At 33.7% G+C, this 25,999-nt stretch overlaps 1 protein-coding gene across 1 annotated transcript; it reads right to left on the bottom strand.

Annotated features, from left to right (window-relative positions):
• Positions 1–1,333: 1,333 nt before the first annotated feature.
• Nct (Nicastrin) lies at positions 1,334–23,663 on the bottom strand. Its single transcript, XM_089243243.1, has 15 exons — positions 23,577–23,663; positions 21,516–21,617; positions 20,405–20,528; positions 16,562–16,689; positions 15,743–15,900; positions 15,235–15,382; positions 14,931–15,037; positions 14,309–14,476; positions 11,089–11,316; positions 10,128–10,303; positions 9,010–9,163; positions 8,045–8,132; positions 5,641–5,804; positions 5,301–5,409; positions 1,334–3,965 (listed from the first exon to the last, which is right to left on the bottom strand). The coding sequence occupies exons 1-15, from the start codon at positions 23,623–23,625 to the stop codon at positions 3,760–3,762; spliced, it is 2,109 nt and encodes a 702-aa protein (XP_089099369.1). The 5' UTR covers positions 23,626–23,663; the 3' UTR covers positions 1,334–3,759.
• Between the last annotated feature and the right edge of the window lie 2,336 nt (positions 23,664–25,999).

Genomic DNA, 25,999 nt, shown 5'->3' with positions numbered 1-25,999 from the left:
CCATGCTAGTTAGGACTACCCATTCAGCTAGGGAGCAGCTGTTCCTTTGTACAAAATCAATAGTTTGGGCTATTGATTTCAGAATTGCAATCATGTCCTTGACATTTCGTTTAAACCAATATTTACGATTTTACTGGAGATGTCAGATCTGCGGTCTTCACAAACTTTGGTAACAACTAACCAATTTTAACATAAGATTCAAAAGAATGACAATAAGTATTACATCTTGCCTCTACAGGAAGTATCAATGCACTTCCACCTTTCGTATGATACCATGCTTTTGAGAGATGTGATTATGAAAATATATAGTCAAACCTTGTTAGTGCATCACCCGATTAATACGTCACTCCATTTAATGGGTCACTTTTTGGAAGTCCCAATTGTCCTCAGGCAGGAATTGGCACAGCTATGGCTTACTCCGTTTAACGAGTCACTCCGCTTACTAAGTCATATTTTTGCTCTCCCAAGAGTAACTCATTAATGAGGTTTGACTGTACTGTACTTGTAACATGCTTTGTTACATCAGTTTTAACCAAATCTTTGGCTAGCAGGTTTAAAATGTGGGCACTGCACCCATATGCAAGTCCTGAAAAGCCAAGCTCTTCATCCAGTCCTTCTAAAAGAAATCATATTTACAGTTATTGTCTGTAACAAAATTTAATATTTTACATTTGAATTTTTCTTCTGTTGATTTCATTGAACTAAAAACCAAATTTGATAAATAATTTCCGGTATGTGATGAGCCAGATGTGTCAATATGGATGACTTTACCACACTGTTTGATAATGCATACACAATTGGTTGATTATGGATGTTCATCCATCGCCATGCAAACTGTGATTTTCTAAGTCAACTTTACATTCCATAACTTCACCATTGTAAATCTTGAGCAACCCTTTGTCAGCCAAATTGGTAAGACTATGGCATCTCTGATATTTAATATATATTATAATACTATAAATAATATTTAAAAATATATAATAATTATAATTTAATAAAAAATTAAATCACTTTTCAAAGCTGCATAAATAATTTTATTTCATTAAAACAGATATTTTTCATATCTGAAATAAATTGATTTAAATCAGCAATTTTTTTTTTTTGAATCAGTTGATTTAAATCACTACAACCCTGCTGGAAAATGATTTATATTAGGATATCAATTAATCTAGCTATAGTGAAATTTAAGGATAGACATTAATTGCTAGAATGACCGCAATTCTGATGATTGAATAAAAATTCAGCTCATGTGAGCTGAACGTTAATCCTGCTGGCTGGAGGTTGTGCACCCACTAGCATATATGATTAAAATGAGCTTTTTGTCTCATAGCTATACCATTTCTAAAATTTTATTCACATATACAGGTAATCGTTGACTTACAACTGTCATCTATATCATAATTGAAATTCTTTGAATATATATTTTGCATTCAGTGTCACTTCATATCAATACACTTGGTTCAAATAATTAATACAAAAGAAATGAAATACTGACACAAAATTAAAAACACATTTTAGTAGTGCTTTTCAATACATGTCTCAAACATTTGAAAAAGTTTCTCACCACAGAAAGCAGGTAGATCTTCAACATCATACTCACTCAAGCACAAAAATTCTGATATTTACAACTTTCACTTCTGTGAAAAATAGGTAGCAGCATTTTTTGATCATGAAACATTCATAATACTGACATCACAAATACATCAAGGCCACACATACACCACTTTTTGGCATGCACCAATTCATTCAAAATTTCCCCAAGGAATGTTTACGAGGTGCATGTATGAAGTAGAAGTATTGTTAACATATCTTGAATGTTGACAATGTATGTTCAGCTGACAGAAGCCTTTCAAAAAAGTTGTAATGATCGATCAATTCAAGGGACTAACAAATGATGATTGACATCTAAAGTAAAAATTAAAAACTATTTCCTTAGTGAAATTTTTTGTCCAACCTCCCCTCTATTTTCTAAGTCAGTCAGTCATTAAACTGAAAAGTCATAAGTCAACAACTACATGTACATGTTATTTCCAGCAAGTATCATGTTTAGAAATGTATTTCCCTATATGAAGATTTTTCTTCAAAGTGAAAAGCATTAATTACTTAGAAAAAAATATTTATTCACGAAATTAAATAACTTAGGAAACATAATGAAGACAATATAACACATACACGAAATATCAAATTGTGTAAAAAAATAATTAAAAATAAAAACAAAAAAAAAATATTTTCAATTCCCACACAAATCACAAAGCTTTGGGATCAAGGGTCGTTAACCTGTATACTAACACATCCATTCATTTCAATATTCAGGACTGCCTATAGACTGCAAGAGAATTTACCACTACACAAAAGCTAGAAATCTCTCATCGCGTATAGGCAGCCCTAACCTCAACTGCGAGGCAATGGCAGAAAAAAAAAACCCTGAGGCAGTTGAGGCTTTACTTCTGCAGTCAGATAGCAAGGAAAGCAAGAACAAAATGTGAGCATACAAATATTTAACCCAAGCTAAACTTGGAGGATTTTTCTTTTTACTAACAGGAATGCAGGAGAAAAATTTGATGAAGTCAAGAAATGTGATAGTGCTACAACAACATATAGTGAACACTAAAACATTTCACACTTCATTCAAACTATAAAGATGCAAAGTGGTTTTTTTTTACACTAATCTAACTCATAGCACTTCAAACAGGTGTTGGAACAGCATAATTAATCATATAATTAAATTTGAAATACAGTGTTACAACCTAATAATTTGAGGCAATCAAGAAAAATTAATCTATATTGAGTTGCAAAAAAAAACATCCACAAAAAAGGTCTCTTAGCAATTTTGGATTACAAAAGAAACTGATTGCCTCTAGACCCTATATACCCTTCTCATTAAAAAATCATGTTTTGAATATAGCACTAAAAATGCTAAACTTGGATTCATGGAATTTACAAAACTTTCAAACTTCTTCCCTTCAAATACCGAATGAAACTCCATAATGAAATAATCATCAAACTATATCTTGTAAATGGGTCCTAAAATGGTAATTGTGTTCTTTTTTTTTTTTCAACTGAAGTCATGAAAAAATTGCATCTTTATTCTCCCAAGCTTTAGTTTTGAAATGATTGAATCCTGTGATTGCGTCATCCATTTACAAAATGCATTCCGGTTGGTAAAATTTTAAACACAGTTTTAGTACCTCTGTGAATGAGTACAGACGAGATATTATTTGAGCGTGACATGAAAAAAATAATAATAATGACAGAACTACTAGATATGGTCCCTTCAGACTGGACTGAATAGAATGAAATAAAATGGTGACTAGATACATTATAATAACATGTATAGTTTCAGTGATAAAATTAATTTGATTTTATCATTAAAATTCTACCAAGTGTTTTAATAATTATGGTTTCACATTTATTTTGCAACTTTTGGGGAGAAAAACTTATTTTTGGATTTTGCACTTGTGGATTGTTATTTCTCAATTATACAACTTGTAGAAAAATCACAATCTACAGGTCCTTTTTTAACCTATTCACAGTGTAGAAAATTTATATAGACTTACACTAAAATATATATCTATAAAATTTTATCTACAACGTGAGGGGGGGGGATATTTATATTAATAATTAAGTACCGAAAATACTATGAAGTGCTCTATCACAAAGGTACTAAAAATGTATTAAGCGATATACTCAAAGGTTAGCTGGGGGAGGTAAATCACCTCCCGCCAGATCAGCCAAAGCTATGTGATTTGTGGCGAGTTCCTAGCAACTAATCAACGGTTTCGTATTGAAAATGATTGAGGAACGCTTGTTCGTGAAATAGACACAACCAATGGAGAACAAGAAGATGAATATTCCTGCGAGGAGAGTCCCTATTTCTTGCTCTCTGCTCGGTTGCAGAAATATTCTCGCTGATGTTTCAAACCACACACTTTCTGTCCACGTTGAGTATTCTGTTGATTTCCAATCTGAAAGTAGCAACAGGTAAAAATTTATCAAAATTCCTTTTTCCGAAATCATTACACCAATTTGACCAATAATTAAAAATGAAATTCAATTCCTGCTATTTAATTTAAAAATACACATATGTATGACATAGCTGCCAAGTCTCCCAGATTCGCCGGAGGACTCCTGAAAAAATTTCTACTCTGGCTCCCAAAAAACTGTTATATCTCCAGAATTTCGACAGTGATTATAAAAATTCCCTACTGTTGAGAAAAAAGCAATAGTCCCAAACAATTTATCCAGAAAAAAAAGTTGCTTTCATTTTAATCCCCAAAATGATGTTGCAAGCTTAATGTAAATTGCTGCCACACATTGTGTTAAATCACAAAACTATTTCATTTTCATGGGGGAAAAGACAAAATTTGCCAAACAGCCAGCGTCAATTCGACCTCCAAAATTCACGAGATGACATATCTGCTTTGACCCATTAAATCTGTGTGTCTCGTTTCGGACCCAATGAAGATTTTTTTCTGTTGGCACAATTTGATTTGAGAGTAGTAATGAAAGGTAATTTCAGTGCTCAAGATGAAATAAATGCTATAACTAACTTTTCCCAAAAAATTGGAGTTTGCATTCCAGAGGTGGCAAAATTGTCTTTATCTTCCAGTTTACGAGGAAACAATGAAGGCAAATCTTAATAAGTCAAAAAGTGACAATATCGCATGGTGAAATTTCAAAAAAGTGACTAACATTTTGCCATCTGAGCGCAGGTTAAACCTATTGGCTGGCACTGATTGGTGACTTGGCGTTAATCAGCGATGGCTTGTACCATGTCACGTTTTTAAAAAGGAGAAGAATTCCGACAATTTTACTTTAATCAATGAAAAAATCCTTACATTGTTTTCAAAAACCTTTTATATTGATTTTTAATCAGAACTTAGATCCATGTGAAAACATCCTTAATTCTCATCCTCCAAAGTTGGCAGCTATGGTAACACTAATACATTAGACAAATTTTATTGCCATCATTTTGTACTACAAATGAGTAATTAGACAAAGTTCAATAAAACTCATTAACATGCATTTGACTTCATTCAGATCAAAATGAGAGATTGAGGTGGGCAGAAAGGAATCAACAACACAGAAAACATTAGAACTCCCCCAATTGAAGATGCTCCATAAAATGAAAAAAGAACCACCCAAACTCAGGGCATATAACCCTTCACTGGCTCAAGAAACGCGACAGTGAACAGCATCAAAATTTTGTGCTCCTCACTTGGGGAAAAAAAAGTTTCAACAATGCTTTCTTTATCTTGTGTCTTGAATGTTTTTCACAAAAAAAGTTTGTGAAAACTTACCATCTAATTCACTAGCCGGCGATTCTGCTTTTGTATATGTTACTGTAGATTTCACACATATACCAGAAGAGTTGACTTCAGGTCCTGTCATCCAATCATAACTGTAAATCTGAAAAATAATAAAATCACAGCGGTAAAAATGCAAGAAAAGTAGAATGTATAAGTATAGGAGAAGCTCTCTATCATCAGTCTATGTAAATATGTACACTACATATGAAGCTCTCAGCTCACAGTGGAAGAAGATTATTTCTTCCACTGTGTATTACTAATAAAAATTTAGTCTCGAATCTTTTATGTAAAACATAGGAATGCAATCCAATGACCAGGAAGAATTTCATACCAAGTCATATGTTTTGTTCACGCTAGTGCAGTTCTCCCTTGTGCGATCTGGCAATATGCTTCCAGTAAGATATGCCAGCATGTATCTCGTATATAATGTAATAGCATTGGCCTTCAGATTTCCACCGGTGTGAACACTAATATACATTGGATATGGCTCGACACCTGTTATAATATAAAAAATATGTTAACCTCTCAAACATAATTTTTAAAAATCGCCACCCAAACAAGAATGATTCAAACCAAATGGCAATCAATATATATATACAGTGCACTTCGCTTAATGTGATCACATCAATGGGGAGGAGATTTATAACAATAATCGATGAAAAACTATGTAAAAAAAACCCCCAGATGTATTAAATTATCATACCTCCTGTTTCAGGTGAAAAACAGGAAACAACCATTTTTTTTCTTAGAGAAAACATTTCACTGGCTCTTTTTTTTGGCAACTTATACTATTCTAAAATGTGAGAATGCAATTTCTCTTTCAAGCTTGGAAATCCATTGTGAGGAATTGGGATAGAACTGCTTACTGTGGATTACTTCAAACCTTTGTGGAATCAACATAGGAAAAAACAGTATTTCATTGTTATAGCTATAATATTAAGATTACAAAGAAAGCCCCTGTGAATTCTGCTTCTTAGCAAAACTCATACACCATCCAAAAAAGTGTAAAAGCTAAAATTCAAGGACCTTTGAATAATCATGATTGTGGGGGGCCAGAAAGTGCAAACTACATTCGATGCTCGTTATAACAACCCCTATCATATCATCCAATATGGATGTTATATTCAAGGATCATTATATCAAAAAGTTATTCACAGGGAAACAACGTCAGTAAACCCAAAATACGAGAATCATATTTTGGGCGTACTGACGTTGCTTCCCTATGTACACAGAGGTGCCAACTGCTATGGATTTTCCATAGTTTCTACGGACATTCCATGTCGTTTCATTCCATTTTACATTCCATGTTTCTACGGACATTCGCAATAAACTACGGAGCTATGAGCGATACTCTTAATACTAACAAAATCAGTTTTTAAAAAATCAGGTCTTTGAGTTTCTTGCGGTATTTTACTTATTTTCATTATTCTTTTAAAATAGCATTGATCTGTACCATAACAATGAATTGGTATACACATATGAGAGAAAAGAAATTCGGAGCTAATCTATTTTTTCTGTGTGCAGAAGTCAATCTGCAAAGCTCAGTCCAAACCGCCGCTCTACCAACACCTCCTATAACTATAGATGCCTCTAGCTATAGATGGTGTTGGCTCTACTCGATTCCAGAACACCCAAGAACCTGTTTTTTGTCAGAATCTCTATGCTATGGGCTAAAAACTGATTTTTGAATGGTTCAGCACAGTGGATCTGCACCCGGCTTCATGTGCATGGTCAAGCTCGCAGAACTTGTGTCAGAAAGAATATTTCACCGCAGAAGCTCTGATACAAAGAAAACAAAACGGGGAAGGGGATTTAGGGTAGCTATATGTCCATATTTATGGCCCACAATGCAAGTTGGAATTGCATTGAATATTCATGAATTACTGAGGGACTCAGCCACCTCGAAAAGTTGCTTCAGAAAGGGTAGAGGACTCATATGGCCTGCGCCCTCTAAGTTCCAGTGCCTATGAGAAGCTGTATTCGAATAAATTAATTATATACACAAAAAAAAATTTAATAAATTTTGAGTGTTTTTTAATCGTACTATGATTGTATTCTCCTGGGGGACCCTTGGCAAAGCTAAACATTCATCACTATGGACAAGATTCAAGCCAATGTTTGCATGTCTGTGTATACTATCTCACCCAAAAGGTAATTTGTTTTCATACAGGTTATTTGTTATATGAAAATTTGTGACTTAACCTATCGGTTAATGGAATGGTCACTAACGTGGGGTCATTATAACAAGCATTGACTGCATGAAGTACCAAAAACCTCTGGATCACAAAGGGCTTATTTTTTATATACATGCATACCACAGATCCCTTGAGAAAGTCTTTCAGCTGAGGAACTGTGGATCTGGTCACCTGGATTGACCAAGAGCTGAAGGGGGACTATTACGTTATATTTCACTTATTTCCTAAATAATCTGCTGGCTTCAATTAATAACTTATAGCAGGAAGGAAGTAAAAAAGAAATAGGAAAGAGGAAAAAAAAGGCAATATAAATTGAAATCCTGACAACTATCAAGGAAGTTTTCCCATGTTGCGATGTACGTTCTGTACTTTGTGAAAGTGATGACAATACCAAATGATATTATCATTGATTCCAATAAAAAAGCAGCACTTACTTTACTACAAATAATTTTGACGAATTAAGAAAATAAAAACGAAAAAAATAAGAAGGAATATATATGATGAAAATATCAAATAAAAAATTGTAAAAAAAATACATACGTAATCTTTCAATCATTGAAGGATCAGCGATCTCTCTAAACAAATCACATGTTGCGTTTCGTAAATAACACTCAAGAAGTCCTTGAATCTAACAAAAAAAAATAATAATAATATATATACATACACATATTGGTACAACAAAATGCACAATCATTACACTTAAAATATTTTTATAGTTCTCTGCTGACATAATCAAACAAGTTTCATGCAGAGAAACAGTAGACACAACTTTAATAATTTTTGTATATTGACATACAGCAGAGTCTCGCTTATTCGACATTCCATATTATCTGATCTCCTACCGCAAAAGAGAAAACAAAAAAATACATTGATCTGTAACAAGAACTGCAAGTTGCGAGCGTGAAATTAAATACATTGAGCAACAAAAAGCTACAGGAATCAACATAATGATGCGACAAAGATAGCAAGACTTGGCAGCACAGAAATAACAGTCATCAGGAAAGTAGACTACAATCAAAAATTTCTTCAAATCATCACAGTATTGAACTTTTCAAGTACTGTGTTTAACTTCAGAATATTCTGTAACTAAGTTCATTTCAGTTAATTTTTTCTGTTGTTTTGTTGTAAAACACAATTATTAGGTCTGTAATGTGTAAAACTATAACAGTTTGACATTTAATAGGCTTTTTCGTAACACTTCTATTATCCGACATTCCGCCAGCCTGTTTATGTTGAATAAGCAAGACCATACTGTAATAAAAAAAGTGGTAAAGATATATATGTACATGGTACTATATTTTTTTTTGTTTTGTCTGACTGCTGAACCATTTCACCAAAATTTCAGCCACTAAAATTTAACATAGAATGCTGTAATGATTATATTTCAACCACATAAACTGGAGAAAAAGATTTTCATCCTAATATAATGCAACACCTTTGACACAGAAATACAAATGTCAGTCATGCTATATAATCAATAGCTCAATCAAGTAGAAATAACATACCAGTGTCTCATTTCCAATCAGGCTATTTTCTGGCGCTTTGCCTGTCAGCAATTCATACAAGACATTAGAAACAGCTGAAGTAAGATTAGCCAACCTTGATGGCATACTGTCAGAAACCAATGTTTCATCGGTATCAAACATGCTGTTATAATACCTTTAAGAAAAATTATGTAAAATTAAAAATACATACATTATTTTTGTAAAAGTATGTGTTGTGCACTTTCAGCTCATGATGAGTGAAAAAGTTCCATGCATAAATAAAATACTATATACAGTTTAAACTGGGCACAACCATCATTAGGCGAATAGTAATAAGTATTTCCTAGATGTGAAATTATAAATAAATTTTGAAAATTTTCAGGTTTCAGACAGATATTTTGTTTTTTCATAATTGTAAAGACTTTCCATATAATATACTACTAAACCATATATGCACTGCATCCATATTCCTCTGTGGCACTTCTAACAAATTGGTATATGTTGAAATGTGTGAGTGTGCCTGTAGTGAACCTTTAGTGAAGTTTGTTTCTGTTTAATGTTTGTTATGTGTAGTGCTGCCATCTGTCATCAATTTTTTATGTAATATACTGCAATTCATGTTATTAGAATTTACCAGACTACAGTCATGTCAGTTTCTGTGAGCATGATAATTTCCTTACTGGATGTGTTGTATTGAGAACAATATTTGTTTCTGCCTAAGCCAGATATTATGCTAAATACAGTCATCGCTCGATTTAATGAACCTTCAATTCATGAAATGACACATTTTTGCAAACTAGTCCTCTGGTCTCGAACAATGCCATATATTTAACATTCATCCCCATTTGGAAACTAATTGTTCAAGTTCATAAAAACAAGTGTCAAATACCAATTTTTTTTTTAAACTTTAACTGGGACCATTTTCCAAGACAATAATTTAAAAAAAAAATTCTTATACTGTGGTAGGTCAAGGTATAATGATTTATAGGTTAGGTCCATAAAACAGGTGCAAGAAATAAAATTTCCATTCACAATTTTGTAAACATATACAATGAAAGTAAAACAACGTATTCTCGTAAACATTTTGTTTCAAAAATTTACTCCTACGTAATCAAAATAATCAAAGGTGTTGTCAATACTTGTTCAAGTATTTGTCTTTATGGTCAGCTATTACAATTCCCGGTATGCTGCTATCATGTCTCAAAAAACTTTGGAATGAAGCTGGTGGTAGAGGTTGTCCCTTGTCCACTCTGTCCACACTTATCATGCTGCTTTGCTCTACTGACTTCTTCAATAGGTCAAAAAGCCTTGTGACCTTTAAACAGAAAATTATAAATATTAATATGTAAGATACCTCCTAAATTCATTGATTAATACCACCAATAAGGTATGCACAGGAGTCAAAACTTTACAAATGTGTTGCGTTAAACACATTTATATACTCATAGAAATAGCACATTAAAATGAAATAACACTGCATATTAAAATCATTAAATATGTTTTGATACAAGGAATTAGCATATATGAATGAAACAATTTTAAAAATTGATATTTTCAAAACAATTATACATAGTATAAATCAGTGATAGATAAAAATAAAGAAAAACATTCAATTTAATCTGTAATCATGCTCATTCTACACATTTTGTAGTTTTACACAATCAATGGTTTAAAAAATGGTTCAAAATGCAGCACTGATGCGTTCTTTAGTTCACTGAGTGTTTTAGCAATGGTGGTTTATAAACAATCGCCATTGCAATTTGAAGAGCGCATCAGTGCTGCATATTGAATCATTTTTTAAACCATTGACGGTGTAAAACTGGAAAATGTGTGGAATGAACTTAATTACAGGTTAGATGTTTGTCATGTTATGATCAGTTCACGTATCAAACATTTTGTAACTGAAAAAAAAAATGTTTTTTATTTTTATGTACTATGTTTCATAATTATGTGTAAGTTTTCAAAATATGAACTTTTAAAATTGTGTCATTTATGCTAACCCTGTATTATTATCTAAAAATATAAACTTTTCCTGGGTTTTAATTCTGTGAATTAACCCTATATTGTATTGTTATGAGAAGAAAGAAAATTATCAATTACCTCGTCATCTACCGACTTGTTGGCTGAAGTTGAAACCGGATCTGTGTGTACCCAATATTCTGGTTCACTTTCTAAGGGAGCCAGCTGACTCAGCTCGATGAAGTGTGATATGTGGCTAAGATTTAATGCAGCTGGTTGATCATGTAATTCACCTCTAGGCACAATAGGGAATTCGCCTTTCATCATGTCAAATACAATTCGACTAGATCCAATGTAATCAAAAGCTTCCTGCAACAAAATCAAGTATAGATTGCTTACTGTGTTTTCCATTTTTTTTTCATACACATACAAGATTTAGGACTAAGTATTCAACATTAATGCTGTTTTTAGAAAGCTTATATAGCACATGATTTACATCAGGAATTTGTTCCAAAACTAATGATGCAGGTGGATTGTGCCAAAAAACTTCCCATTGATATGTCTCTCTCTCCTTAAGAGAGAAAGAGAAGAGACGTTAAATGTGTAGATTTTTCTTTATTTATTTGTCTTTTCCATGCAACTCTTATGGGTAAACATTTCTCTTCTGAGGATATGGTGTCTAAAGCTTATAAGATTTGCTTAATGTACTTCTAATTGCAAAAAATCATTTTTAGGGGAAGACAAAATAAATGTGAGATAAGGTAAGTGAAGATGATTTGATGTATTACTGTACTAATTTAGCTCAACAAATCCTGTACTATCACATACTGTTCAAACACACTGCAGTTATTGTTAAATAAGGATTCAGTTCTCGAACATATAACATCACTTCGCAAGGCATTATGTGAAGTTCACACAAAAATTCTCGAGAGTCAAAATTGGAACCATACTCTATATAGATCTACATTTGAAGGAATTCACAGAACCACTTTGTTTATTACACAAAAACTGAAATATGTGATTATAAATAACAAAATCAGTGTTATAAAAAAAAAATTACAAAGTTTGTTTTTTTTTTATTATTCAACAAAAACTTACAACTGGTACAAAAAGACAAACTTGACAAAAAGAAAAACAAAAAATACATGAATTAGGAATATTCACTCTGTGACCCCAAGAGAATAGGGTGTCCTTCCAGTAGGTCTACAAAAAATAATCTAATAACATCAGTCAAATTTTATTTATTAAGTACTTTTATTTTTTCTTTTGTTCCATTGTCATTGTGATGTCATTTTGAGGTGGAAAAAGACAGTTCCTACATTTCCAAGAGAAAACTATTACAAAAAATCTATTTCATCTAACTCCTTGAAAGTTAAACATATGGTCCTTTGGACTACACAACAATTAGATTTCTTTTCTTAATTATGCATGTTTATATGTGGATATTACGTGTTTATATACTATAGATGCCAATTACCAGACTTGAAAAATCTGTAGTTTATCATTTAATGAAATATTTGGCACCAAATAAAACATGCCATAGATAAGAGAAAACTGGGAAATTTTTGGTGATTTCATGGGGTGACAATATGATGTTTTTCTGAGACGTTTCGCATATTAATTGTTATCCCATTTCTTTTATATCCTGTTTTTTCAACAAAGCCTTCCTGAATTTTTAATCCTTCACTAAAATCAAGGATTAAAACTATTTTGTCAACTTACAAAAGAAAATTATGACTATGATGACTTGTGAGTGTTGTATCTCACATTTGTCTCATTTAAGTTTTTTTTCCATAAAATTCATTTTAATTTGCTGTGATTAACAATAGACTTCATTCCTAGCCATTGAAGATTCTTTAGCAATTTTAGCAATAATGGGCAACTTTGCTTACTTTCATGACAATCTGATTAAATGTAGATGCTTTAAAGTTCAAATAATTAACATATAGATCATAGGAGCCGGAACCTAGCGGTTGAGGCCATTTGAGCTCCCCCAATAATTTCTGAAAAAACAATACAAAACTTTCCCTCTCCTGCATAAGCACTTGAGTGTTGTATATATGATGATGGGATCAGTTCCCTCTCCCAATGTTTTCTTCATGTCTACACCTCTGATATAGATGAAATGTGGATATTTTCTAGTCATCCTCACGTTTTGTTCTTTTGCAACTCAATGTATTCAAAAAATTGTTTGCTTTCGCAGGTTAAAGCTTTATCAAACCTTTCATTTTCATGTGGAAGCTGTCTATCTCTCTTTGGAGAAAAAATAAAAGCACTAAACCACTTCTGAAGAACAGAGAGAAATTTCTTCTTGTGCGTGTGGGTATAGGTGACAATTCTCGCACTTGAAAAATGGGTGGTTTGTCACATGACAAAATGTTTTGGTGGTAAAGAAAGAATGTCATGCAAAACCAAAAAAATAAAATTACATTTTTTCTGAAGATTGCATGGGGATGACCATATGATCTGTATTTTTCTGTATTTTCGCTGTCCCGACTTTTAATAAAAAATTTCCTGTTTTTGGCATGAAGCCTGATTTGAATTTTTATTCTTTACTGAAATCAAACATTAAAATTATTTTTGCCAACTCATAAATTGCATTATGATAATCATGTCTATATAATATCAATATTTATCTCATATATGCAATATCTTGTGCATGCTAAAAGTTTTTTTTTTCATAGGATCAATTTCAATCTACTATGACTTGCGATGATACTTCTTTTCTGGCCATTGTCTATTTTTTCCAGTAATTTTAGCAATAACTGGCAACTTCATTCACTTTTGAAATCATTTTTTGCTATTTCCATTTTTAGAATCCCAATTTCCCATATATTTTTCAAGGAAATATGATCAATGTATCAGTCAGACAGGACAGGGATTTTCTTTTGAGATATTTCATTATGTTGAGTGCAATTCGGGAATTATATTAAAAAATTTCTATAACGATACAAAGAATCATGTTTCCAACCGGAAGATTTTAATAAGGCTAAAAAATCTGACGGCTTCATCAGAAACATTAGCACTTATGCGTGGAGTGTTAAATCTCAGGGTTCCCAGCAAAATCTGCTCAATTATTTTCCCTGACAAAATCTCAAAACCAAAACTCTGGAAGAAACATAATTTTAAATCTTAACCTTCAAATTTTGAAAAAAAAAATTTTCCTTCACAGAATTTTCACTTGACTTTTATCAAATCAATTTATTTGCATAATTTTCCTGTGACTTTTGAGAAATATTTTACATTTTCCCTCACTTTCCAGGTCACTGGGAACCCTGAACCATTTCTACAGTAAGAGGGTTAAAAGTAAGATCACTGGGTGATATGATAAACATTTGTAGAGAAAAAAAAAATAACTTACTCCATTGAAAATGGCAAATAATACATTCCTTTTATTTTCACCCATTTTGGAAAGGATTTCATCTCTAGCTGAAGCCATAGTACTTGCTACTGAAAGGAGGGTAACAAGGCCGGTCACAGTAGAATGTGCTCCAGGTGCTAGACGGTCAAACATTGAGAAAGCATCCAGCTGAAAAAAAAAATCATTTAATAAAAAAGTTGCAATCTGCTTCTACTAGCTTTTTAGAAACAATCAAAACTTTTGATTGCAGAGATGAATGGGAAAAAAAGATATATAGATTGAGCATGATTGTTATTCTAAAGTAAAATTTAAAATATTTATTTGAGCACAATAAGTATTGTTTCGATAAAGAGAAAGAACTAAAAAAAGTTATACATAGACCAGTCAAAAAATAAGAATGAGAATGACTGTCAGCAACAAAATGAACTTATATTCAAGATAATTTTATGCATCACCTTGAATTAGGCTTGAAATTTTTTTATAAGTGCATCGCTAAAATGTTAGCTCATGACAAAAAAATTTATAAAAAAGAAGAAAGGTTTCATTCCCCCCTCCCCAACAATTTACTGGGCCAACTAATGGATGAGTTTTTCATTTGTATAAAAACTGAAATTCAACTTACTCTGCACCCAACCAAAATAACTGATCTTTCTGGCATCCCTTCAGATTTGTTTGTAGGAAACAATGTTGTAATGACATTTTTGTCACTCAGAGGATCACATGTTTTGACTAAAAGAAAAAATATGAATAGATATTGTGTAATCTTCAAAAATTATATAACAATAAAAAAATTACATTTTTAAGGATTTGAAGTCATTATATTTGATGAAGCATTTATAACGAAAATATTTTAATGATAAACCATAATGCAGCAAACAGTAATTTAAACCAATGATTTATTTGTAAGCAAAACATATAGATGTTACCTTGATTTAAATTTGCCACAACTTTGCTCCTGCGCATGCAAGTATCACTGTCTTTAGCACCAAGCATAACACTGTTGAGCTGAACCGAACACAGAGGCCATGTTCTTGGAGTGCCATTGATTGGTTTGTTAAATTTGTCATAACATTTCTAAAAGTGATCATATAAGATAATAGATATGAACATGATGAATTGAGATTCATATTAATCTCAATAATTCAATATACTTTTAACACGTTTAAAGGAAGTTTTCTTCTCGTAATGATCAAGTGATGCAAGAAGGAAAATGACTAGATGATAAAATATTGAGCCATTATTGAAGATTAAATGATGCAAAATAATTTATTAATCTAGAAAAAGAGTTTTTCATCCTTAAATCCACTTGGAAATCTCTCATGATGTATGAAAATTTTTGTTTATAACATTACATCATAAGTTATTATGAACCAAGTTATTTAAGTACAAACAGTTCACTAAAACAGAAAAGCATATACATATTTCTCACCATACCTCTCGAATACTGATTATGCTGGATTCATTCGTGATCACAAATATTGGCACACCCCAGTCCACGTACATCATGCCAAGTGCAGGATTACCATCTAGCTTATTCCACTCGACACTCTTACAGGAAGCATATTTTGGATTCAGTGATTCAGTGTAAAATCCTAAAAAAAAATGATTAATTACATAAATAGTCCAATAAATTTCAAAAATGGTGTTGTAAAAAAAATCATGAGATAATTTTCTTTCTGCTTCTAAAATGTAATCAATGAAATTCCAGTTTTATTTGTTATAGTCATTTATTTGAGCACTGTCTTTTAAAGAAAAACCCTTATCAGTACAACACTATTTACATTCAATGAATATATATATATATATATATATATATATATATATATATGAATCAAAACATTCTACATTCATTCATGTAATTCATAAATCTTATTCCTTCCACCCTTTACCATAGAAAAATTTTGAAAAATATCTATCTCAAAGATTCTACAAATTGTGCTCATTAAAATGGCATTTTTTCCACCAGCACTACCTCGAAATTCTAAAAGATTAATTATAATTTTAATTCTGTTTTTCAGGACATCCATTTGTCTTAGCAAAAATATCCTTGAGATATGGTTAGGATTTGATAAATAGTTCTTCATTAATCTCATTTCTCAAAATAGTTCTCCATATTTTTTATATGTGGAATCACATAAAAATTATAGTATTTTGGAAACTTTGTTTAAATAATCAGATGAGTATTGACGCATGATCGGTTTGTGTCGCAGCACAACTCAATCTTTAATCAAGTGTAGAACAAAAATAACTCACCAAAATCTCTGTTTGGACAGGACTGCTCAGGAGAGAAGTTCTTCGGTGGCTTTTGTTCTTTCTTCTTGTCATAAAGTATAATGACCCCTTGAATTCCATTGCTTCCATTCAGGAGGGACATATTCCCCCTAAATTTAAAATAATATTACACTGTCAATTTTAAAAAAATGAAACAGCTTTAATCGTAGACTTTCAGTACAATATATAAAAATTTTTCAATGAAAATATTTCCAATTCTTGATTACTCAATTTAAAAAAAAAAAAAAAATATCTTCAATTCTCCCTCTTAAATCTTTTGAGTCTTTATGCAGTAAAACGCCTCTTAAAAGACATTTCACATATATGGTCACCCCTTTTATGGTTAAATAATAAAATTTCCACATGTAGTTGGCTGAAGTTGGTGTGGTCGGCTGAAGTTGGTTTTCTGTGGTTCCCAACTTCAAAGCGCAAATGCGAGCCGATCTCCCCGTTAAAAAGTCTCGCCACAGACAGCAACAGTCGTACAACGATAAATCATTCAATCATAACACTTCACTCATAGTTTGAAAAACTGGTGGCAGATGGCAGCACTACACATAACAAGCATTACAGAGAAACAAAAAAACTTCACGTCAGGTTTCACTACACGTACACACATTCCCGCACGTACCGATTTGTTGGGGGTTCCGCGGGGGGGGGGGGGGTGCATGTGTGGTGTAGCAGTAGTAGGTAGGGCCTCCGAAAAATAGCTCGGGGATCCATGATGTTCTTAAGTCAGCCACCTCGTTGGGCAATTTGCCTGTTGTGGCGTTGTATTTGTATAAGAGTATGCTTTTCAAACCCCCGATTGATGGCCACTCCTCTTTCACGGACAAAATTTTTTTGTCCCATTCCACAAAAGAGAGGTTTCAACATACTTTTGTGTAGCAGAAACTTGCACAATATGATTAAATGAAATTCAAAGCAAGATACAGAACGAAAAACTAATCAGTTCCACTAATCAAACTAAACTAATTATTGCCGATAACTTGAAAATGATTGAGTATTTTGAAAAAAGCTGTACATCACAAAAAAGCTGATTTTATCATGATCAATTATTAAAGAATGTGAACTCTAACAGAATGAAGACAACAAAGTAAGAGGTAAAATAAATCATAATAAGGGTAAATTAAATCATAGTAATAATTCACTGACATGTTCATATTGCAACATTACCATGTGCATATTATGGCACAATACAGTTGAACAATGTATTTCTGAGTTCTTGCATTTTAAAAAACCTCTGTAAAAAAAAAAATTTCCACTTTGGGTATTAAAGTGAAACCTCTTCTAACGACAACCTCAGAATATCTCCAAACAATGGCCACATTTTGTTGGAACCGAAAGTGTTTCATAGACTTAATATTAGAGACAATTATTGACATTATAGGCAACCTCTAAATAACAGCCACTTTGTACATTGAGTCAAAAAAAAATGCATATCACTACGAGAAAAATAATTTTCAAGGGAGTTTTTCACCCCAAATTCTATTGGGGGATTGTGTATGCTTTCTTTTCCTGGGTACAAATGCTAGATGGGTATATTGAAAGCAGTGAAAAGGAATGACTTAAGTGATCTATAGGTGGGCCATGCAAGTGATATTTAAATGCACTGTGGGTCACTTAAGTGCACTATAAATGTGCTACAGATCACTGATGTGATCAGAGAATGTGCCTCTTAGTTCATTCTTAAAAATTAGGTTTGAAATCACGAACCACATCAGATGACGCCATGGGTTGAGCATGTCTCATATTATCATAATCAAGTACAGAACAGATTATAGTTTTAAATGTTACATAGATCGCAAATTTTAGTTTTTTTTTCAGAAATAAAATGGCAATTCCCAATAATGGCCACATTTTCATGGTCCTGTTAGTGGCCATTGTTAGGAGATTTTACTGCAAATGTTTCTTGAGTCAGCAAAATGTGAAATGCAAAGCATTTACAGATATTAAGCTATGATTTTGTGCTAATCTCTGTCAAAAAGCAATGAAGGAGAAGAAATTATTAATTACTGCCCCAATCAAGATACTTTTTTTTTGTAACTGCTAATTTTCTGTTGGCTTTTTTGAAGACTGTGTCCGCTAGTATAAAACGGGGTCCCTAATAAAAATTTTGTCTTGCCCTGAGACACCGATTTGATAGTCACATAGAAAATTTCAGGTTCCAATACTAATTTTTTAAATGCCATGGCAACCTGGGATTTTTTTTAGGCCTTGGTAATAACTACCATCTTTCTTTGAACTTTTTCTTCTAACCCACAAAGCAGAACATGCCGAAATCTGTGACGTACATCAAAGAACGATCTGGAGGAATTTTAAGAAAAGTGTAGAAAACACTATTATGGTGATTACTGCAGAACATTTCCAGTCAGCCAAAGGATTCTGTTTTGGGGCTCTAACATTATATACCCACATTAAAATCTTGTGACTCCCATCATAATAAAGGTTTTTCAGTCAATTTTTGACTGACCATTGTATATATTATTGCCAAAGCCTGAAATCAGCCAGTTCGTGAACTGGCCAATGTCCGAATTTTGGGCTTTACCAGCCTGTTTGTAAAGAGACTTTTTTTTGTAAAGAGACTTTCATTTCATTTCATTCCGTGCACCGCCCAGGCTCTATCGACCATTGTCAATTTTAGCCATTGCCCGGATGAGGGGGCTGGGCGATGTCGGGTGCTTTATTATGCATATAAAATATAAAATGCATGAACACTGAATATAAAAACACATTATTAAAAAAAAAAGTATATACAGATTTAAATATTTCTATTATACAATATACAATTTATTCCGATGAGCTCTTCTGATGTCCTTTCCAGCTTTATTGAGCCAGAGCCCCCTGTTCCTCTCTGTGGCCAAGCGCCAGGTCCTGAACCATGTTTTTCCTCATTGGCTTGTTGGCTCGGGTGAGCTCTCCGCCGTGTCCAGGCCAGGTCCTGGACCACGCGTCTTCCCTCGTTGGCTTGTTGGCTCGGGTGAGCCCTCCGCTGTGGCCAGGCCAGGTCCTGGAGCATGTCTTCCCTCGTTGGCTTGTTGGCCAGTGTGAGCCCTTCGTGTCACATTGGTCCGACCAGGTGCCAGGTCCTTTCAGCATGAGGGGAGGGGGTTGTTCGATTATTCAAAAGCTCCTCAGCTTTTGGTTGGGTGCTTCACAGTTTAAACACTGATCATTGGAACTTTGTTTCTTGGTTACTCTTTCACTGGATCATCCTATTTGAAGTCAGAGTCAGAGTCTTCCCATATTTCGACCGCTTCTTCTCTCTCCGATTGCTCTCCCTCTGTCGTATTCTTCGTCTTCTAATTCTTCTATTTCCTGGGAGAGTACCCTATCGACACTTTAAAGAGACTAGAAAACCCTGGCTACAGAAATAAACATGATTCGGGGTCATTGCCAAATTCGTGTATTCCTTGATAATACCGAGATAATTATGGCCATTTATAGTTATGGTTATCTATGACAATCCTAACAATCAAAGGAATCGTAATATTAATATCTAAGGAGATTGATATTGATATAATAGGATTGTCCACCCACACTTTTGGCCAATGCCCAAAATTTCATAGAATTTCAGACACTGGCCAGATCAACTGGCCATTTATATTTATGGTTAGCATAATATAATACAGTATCTATCTACCAGTTCGTGAACTCACCAATTTCAGGCTTTGGCCATAACATATACATGCAGCAGAATTCTAGTTACACATTGCCATAAATATTGTGCAATATTACATTATTATATGGGTAATGTACATTAACTTGTGTGTACTTTTTAAATGTGGATTATTATATAGGTAATAGTAAACATAAACAACTCACATGTTAAACAGATGCACTGGAAGTGCAACAACAAAGGATGGCCTGGGTGGACTTGATATAAGACTCTGCAGTTCATTCTCATTATCAACGACTTGAATTACTCCGATATTACCATTCCTGTGAGCTAAATTTGGAAAATGAATGAAGTCACGATATGAATAAATACCATTAAAAAAAGCATAAATCTTATTTCAATGTTTTAACTTTTTAATGAAATTTCAATTAATTGCTTTCGACTCAATTTTATTTTGGGCATTTAAAGGCAACTTAAACCTGAACAGTTTAAAGCAATTCTGAACAGCCTTTATTCCATCTCCCAAATTTACATTTTGTCACTCAATGTGAGGATTTTTTTCAAAGTAGCCATACGTTCGTGTTGCCATCTTGCCACACACCATCTACTTGTGGAAGAGAGATCTCTCCTACAAGTAATAGTGATGCCTCTACATCCCAAAATATTCTAATGACTGCGCCAATTTCAAACTTACAAAACTTCGGAACATCTACAGTAAGACACAAGTCTAGGTAAAATTTTCAATGCTGATGTTCCTCCCTCCTCAGGAGGATACGGGAGGTAAATTTGAATATTTTCTCTACTCATTTTTGTTTTTCCTTTTGGATGGGACTCCCCATTTGGGAAACATTACTCTTTAAGAACACAATGTCATAAGTCTGCAAGCTTGCACAAAATGCACTAGATCTAAAAAAAAACATTTTTAGGACGAGATGACTATAGATAAATATAGGGTTACTAAGTCAGGGTTATCACTGAATATCATTTTAATACAGTAGTAAATTTCCTGATCGACAGCACCCAAATAAAATTTTACCATAGATCAAGTGAATTAGTATCATTTTTGCTTGCAAAAAGTCACCTCACGTGACATCTGGCAAACTTAAGTGGCTTAATCTTCCTGATTAAACACTTGTATAGATGTGAAAATATCGGAAAAATACGTCAGTCAGTTAAAATCTCCATAAGGAATCCCCAAACAAAGCCTCGATGAAAAGCAATCAATAGTCTAAACAGCTAAGACAAAAAACTATGATAAATGAACAAGGAAGAGGTCCATTTTTCACAGTATATTAGAGAATATAAAGATTTGCTTACAAGCGCAACCAATTTGTCCCTGGGAATTCATCCGCCTGAAGCAGAATATATCACTCTGTATCTCTTCATATATCTTGAGTCTCGTACGATCAGCATCAGTAACTAACACATAGAATATGTATTAAAATAAGAAATTTCCATATTTAAATATATATGTACAGTAAAAGTTGATTATAATGACAATTCACAATCACAAGGAAAATTAACATTATAACAGACCTCGTTACAAGCAAATTTCCATATTTTGCTCTGAAAGGTTATAAAATTGTTGAAAATTGCTACTTTATTGGCATTAAAATGTCTTTAAGATCGTTTCTTTCTAATATTAACAAATGAACAGATCTCTAGTCATGAAATTGATTTTTGGTCCCACAGCAGTTGATTCTCTCAGACATTTTTGGACAGAATTTCATATCATCAAAGCAATTCAATCGACCAACTGAAGAATCAAATGTCTGAGTTAATTGCATCACTGCTCACTTCCAGGGCTACATGGACTCGCCTACATTTTTTCACTAATTGGAGCGTTTTTTAGCACAATTTTTTCAGTCTTTCAGAAACGATTTTCAACTGGAAGTTTTTGTGTTATAGTCCCTTACACTTTGGGAAAGGCAAAAGTTGAATAAAATCATCATGTAACCTATGCGTATATAGTGAAGAAGCCCAAAAATACAGGGGGGGGGGTTTACAAAAACTTAGTTTGATGTCATATAGAATTGTAGTTTAACATGTGTCAAGCCTAGAGATAGAAGATTTTTTTCACTGAAAATTTCTGGTGCCACGTGGGTTTGGCATGCATGAAGGTGGGGGGTATTATGGGGTTCACCTGTGTATGCATGGACAACTCACAACCTGCCTATAGCAAGGACAAATGGGATGCTTTTATCAACATTTTAATGGCACAGTTGCAATTTTCTCCAAGGTTAACTATGCTTCGATATTAATGTGCAGCTATGTTTCTCTATTTTTTCTTTTCTCTAATTGTCATCAAACAAAATCATCTCTCAGGACCTCTGAAGGGCCTTATTCACCGCCCCCCACACCACCACCACCACAGCCTAGTCTTGCTCGTCCTTATTTTCTCTAGCATAATAAATGATCCTGTGATTCAAAGGCACTCTGGAGTGCTTGTGGTCAAGCTGACAGTTTGTGTTTGGTAGGCTGCGGGGGGGGGGGGGGTGCAGCCCTTTATTGGCTTTTGGCATCTTATGGTGGCTGTTCTTTGAGCAGGGAAGATAGATCTCATACTCTGGTGGTGACCTTTCAATTAGAAACTCCTTGGAATAAAGATTGGGTCATCGTTCAGTTAGGATGTGTATGCTTGATCCTAAGCATAGGCGGAAATAGACTTGGAAGTCTGAGGGGAGCACGGTCATTATTGCTGGAGGGCACAATGTCAATTCATATATACATTAGATCAGTCGACTCCACCTTTGATGCTGGGGGAGTATGCCCCCCCCCCCCGTCTCTGCCCATCATCCTAAGATATTTATGTTGCAACCGAGTTGCAGTTGTAAAACCCTGTTTTTGCTGGTGCTGGTAGCCCCCGCTCCCCACATCAACCAAGGTTGTTGATGTTGCAATTTTTTTTCCTCCTTGTTTACTTCAATTTCTGTGGGTTGAAAACAAAAATGAAGATAAGACTTGAAGGGGGGGTGGGCTACACATGATATCAGTTGTTGATCAGTTTCTCCGTCCCCAGAAAATCCACTCATGTTTAAACGTTTCACCAATATGTCATCATGAAAATCTCCGCTGCGCAATATCTCGCCGGACAATAATGCGCTAATAGTTGCACAAAATAATTGCGAGACTTATTTATAGCAGCATAAATATAATTGTTATTTTATAATTAATAATCACATTTTAGTTTCAATGATAAGCCATTAAAAAAGACATTTTTTATCATGTCCATTTTACATAGAGGTGTAAATGCTGGAAATTAACTTAAAGGTGATTTCTCACATTTACCCTCGATGTAAACAACAAACAAATTGTTTTTAATTAACAATTCGTTGCTGTGAAATATTATTTGCACAAAAATGAGAAAACAAAACTCACGTAAACTAAAAAAATTGACGACTACAAACAAGATGTAAACAGAATTCATTTTCACTGAATAATCACATAGCTTCACCGATTCGGACCTTCCGCTGCAGAGAGGTCTTCCCACCTTATAAAGAAAAATGTCACGTGTATATTTAAACCAAAGCGTATTAAAGACGTATTATTGATACGCTTTGATTTAAACTATTTTCGAATATACAAATACAACGCCACAACAGGCAAAATGCCCAACGAGGTGGCTGATAAATATTACTGACTAGAAGAATATATTCTTCTAGTCTTGATAATTATTTCCCTTATTGTAAAATTCCCCATTTTTTACCATTGAAAGAATTTCTAAATTCATTTATCAGAAATAATGTTCGGACTGCATAATTTTCGGCCGAGGAACTTTTTGTGACTATGTACTTATATAGAGAGAAACGATGTCACTCTCCGCTTTTCATACGAAGTACGAAAGCCTGGATAACCAAGCGGAGGTCGAGATGTTGTTCGGAAAGAAAATTCACATTCCTCTGTGGGGGCTAACGTCGTAAGGGCTATTAGCTGAGCTTGGAGGCTGTCCATGCGCAGTCCCGTTCAGCATTCATACATATGCTCTAAGGATTGAAAATGTCTGTCCTCTGTAGTTTAATGGTTAGAACACTCGCCCGGACAGTGAGAGATTGGTGGTTCGATTCCCCACAGAGGAATGTGAATTTTCTTTCCGAACAACATCTCGATCTCCGCTTGGTTATCCAGGCGTACTTATAGTCATCGTTTGGTATGAGTGATCACTGAGCTATAAGTAAAGTCACCATACGTCCCGTATTTTACGGACAGTCCCGGTTTACTTTCTTTTTCTGGCCGTCCCGACTTTTTGGCAAAAGTGTCGCGGTTGTTCCTGTATTTTACACGAAACCTATTTGGTTTTTTATTCTTCATTGAAGTCAAAGATTTAAATTATTTTTCAATTCATCAATTTTATTATGATAATTACAACTATAAATATTTTTCTCCTACATTTGTCATGTTTAACGTTTAATTTCGTGGAATTCATTTTAATCCACTGCAATTTCCAGTAACGCTTCGTTTCCCGCTATTGCAATTTTTCCGTAATTTCAGCAATATTTGGCAACTTTCTACTTTTTTTGGCGTTGTTCTTTGCGATAATTTGCGATGTCCTGTACTTTCCTGTATTTGGAATGCCAATTTCCTGTATTTCTCTCGAGGAAATATGGTCAGCCTAGCTATAACTCAGTGTCAGTGATGAGATGCCCGATTTGGAATTCAGTATGATTTTTTTTCATTACTTGCTTAAATTAATTATAAAATTTCTTTTTTAATAGCTTATTTAATCAGAAAACTGCATATCAATAGACATTATTTTCGTCATGCAACGCTTCTACTGCCATCTAATAACGAATCGAAACACTCGTGTTTAGCAATTATGTCACTAGGTGACAGCACAGGTTCTGATCAGCGGAAGAAATTGAAATTGTAGGCGCCAATTTCAAACTGGGAAATCTGTATCAATGTGATTTTTTTTATTTTTCCCTCCAAACATGCTCGCACATTTTTGTGTTGGTCAACTCAATGATGAAATTTAAATTATAGAAATAAAAATTTAATGCAAAGCTTTTTTTTTTTTAATCTAAATGTAAATTCGAAGAATTTCAATTTTTTTTTCCAACGTTTTGAAGGGTGCCTCATTAATTCTTAAATAGTAAAACAATTCAAGTTTAAGGAATTAGTTAATTTGACCGTGGTTTGAGAATAGTCGTTCTCATTAAGGAGGATTTCTTTTGGTAGAGGAAACGATTTGTTCAACTTTTCGCCCATAGAGCAAAACTTACAATGGTGCTTCACAATGAGTCACTATGATCGTACACCCTGCACTTCTTAGAACTCTGATTTACATATTTCCAATTATTTATTTTTATGCAGTGCTCTCGAACAACAACAAAAAAAATTGAAGTAACTCTTTTCTCCAGTAGCCACGATATCGTTAGGATACCGTAACGATACCGGTCCGACGTCGTTGGAATGTCGAATGAATACCGAACGTCGGAAAGAGGCTGTGCCGTCTTAACGCATGGGCCAACCCGGGCCCCAAAAGAAGAGGGGCCTGACAAAAATGAAAACTAATTGAAGTTTTCGAGAATTTTCCAGGTAGGGCCTCAGAAAAAATAATTGGCCTGGTGGCCCCATGATGCTCTTAAGACGGCCCTGGAAAGAGGTCGGAAATTTTTAGGTGTCCGATATCGAGCGATAAAGCAAAAATTTATTTACTCAATAAACTCCGAAACATCTTTTTTTTCTCTAAAGTAGTTTTACTCATAAATTTGCATCATTTCGTTTCGAAGGGGAATATCTTGTACGATAATTGATCCCTTTTGAAATAATCCAAACATTTCTATGTCGAACTACGTCGACAA

The sequence above is a fragment of the Pholcus phalangioides genome, unplaced genomic scaffold, assembly GCF_987345545.1.
Source record: "Pholcus phalangioides strain wild (caught in Gottingen) unplaced genomic scaffold, Ppha-v1.0 ptg000015l_1, whole genome shotgun sequence".
NCBI lineage: Eukaryota > Metazoa > Arthropoda > Arachnida > Araneae > Pholcidae > Pholcus > Pholcus phalangioides.
This window is presented reverse-complemented; position numbering and strand designations above follow the sequence as displayed.

Coding starts and splice junctions, on each gene's coding strand:
- Nct (XM_089243243.1), bottom strand. CDS start 23,625: ATGAATTCTGTTTACATCTTGTTTGTAGTCGTCAATTTTTTTAGTTTA. Junction 15,383..15,742: donor GCATAATCAGTATTCGAGAG/GTATGGTGAGAA, acceptor GATCACTTTTAG/AAATGTTATGACAAATTTAA. Junction 5,410..5,640: donor TGAACAAAACATATGACTTG/GTATGAAATTCT, acceptor ATTATTTTTCAG/ATTTACAGTTATGATTGGAT.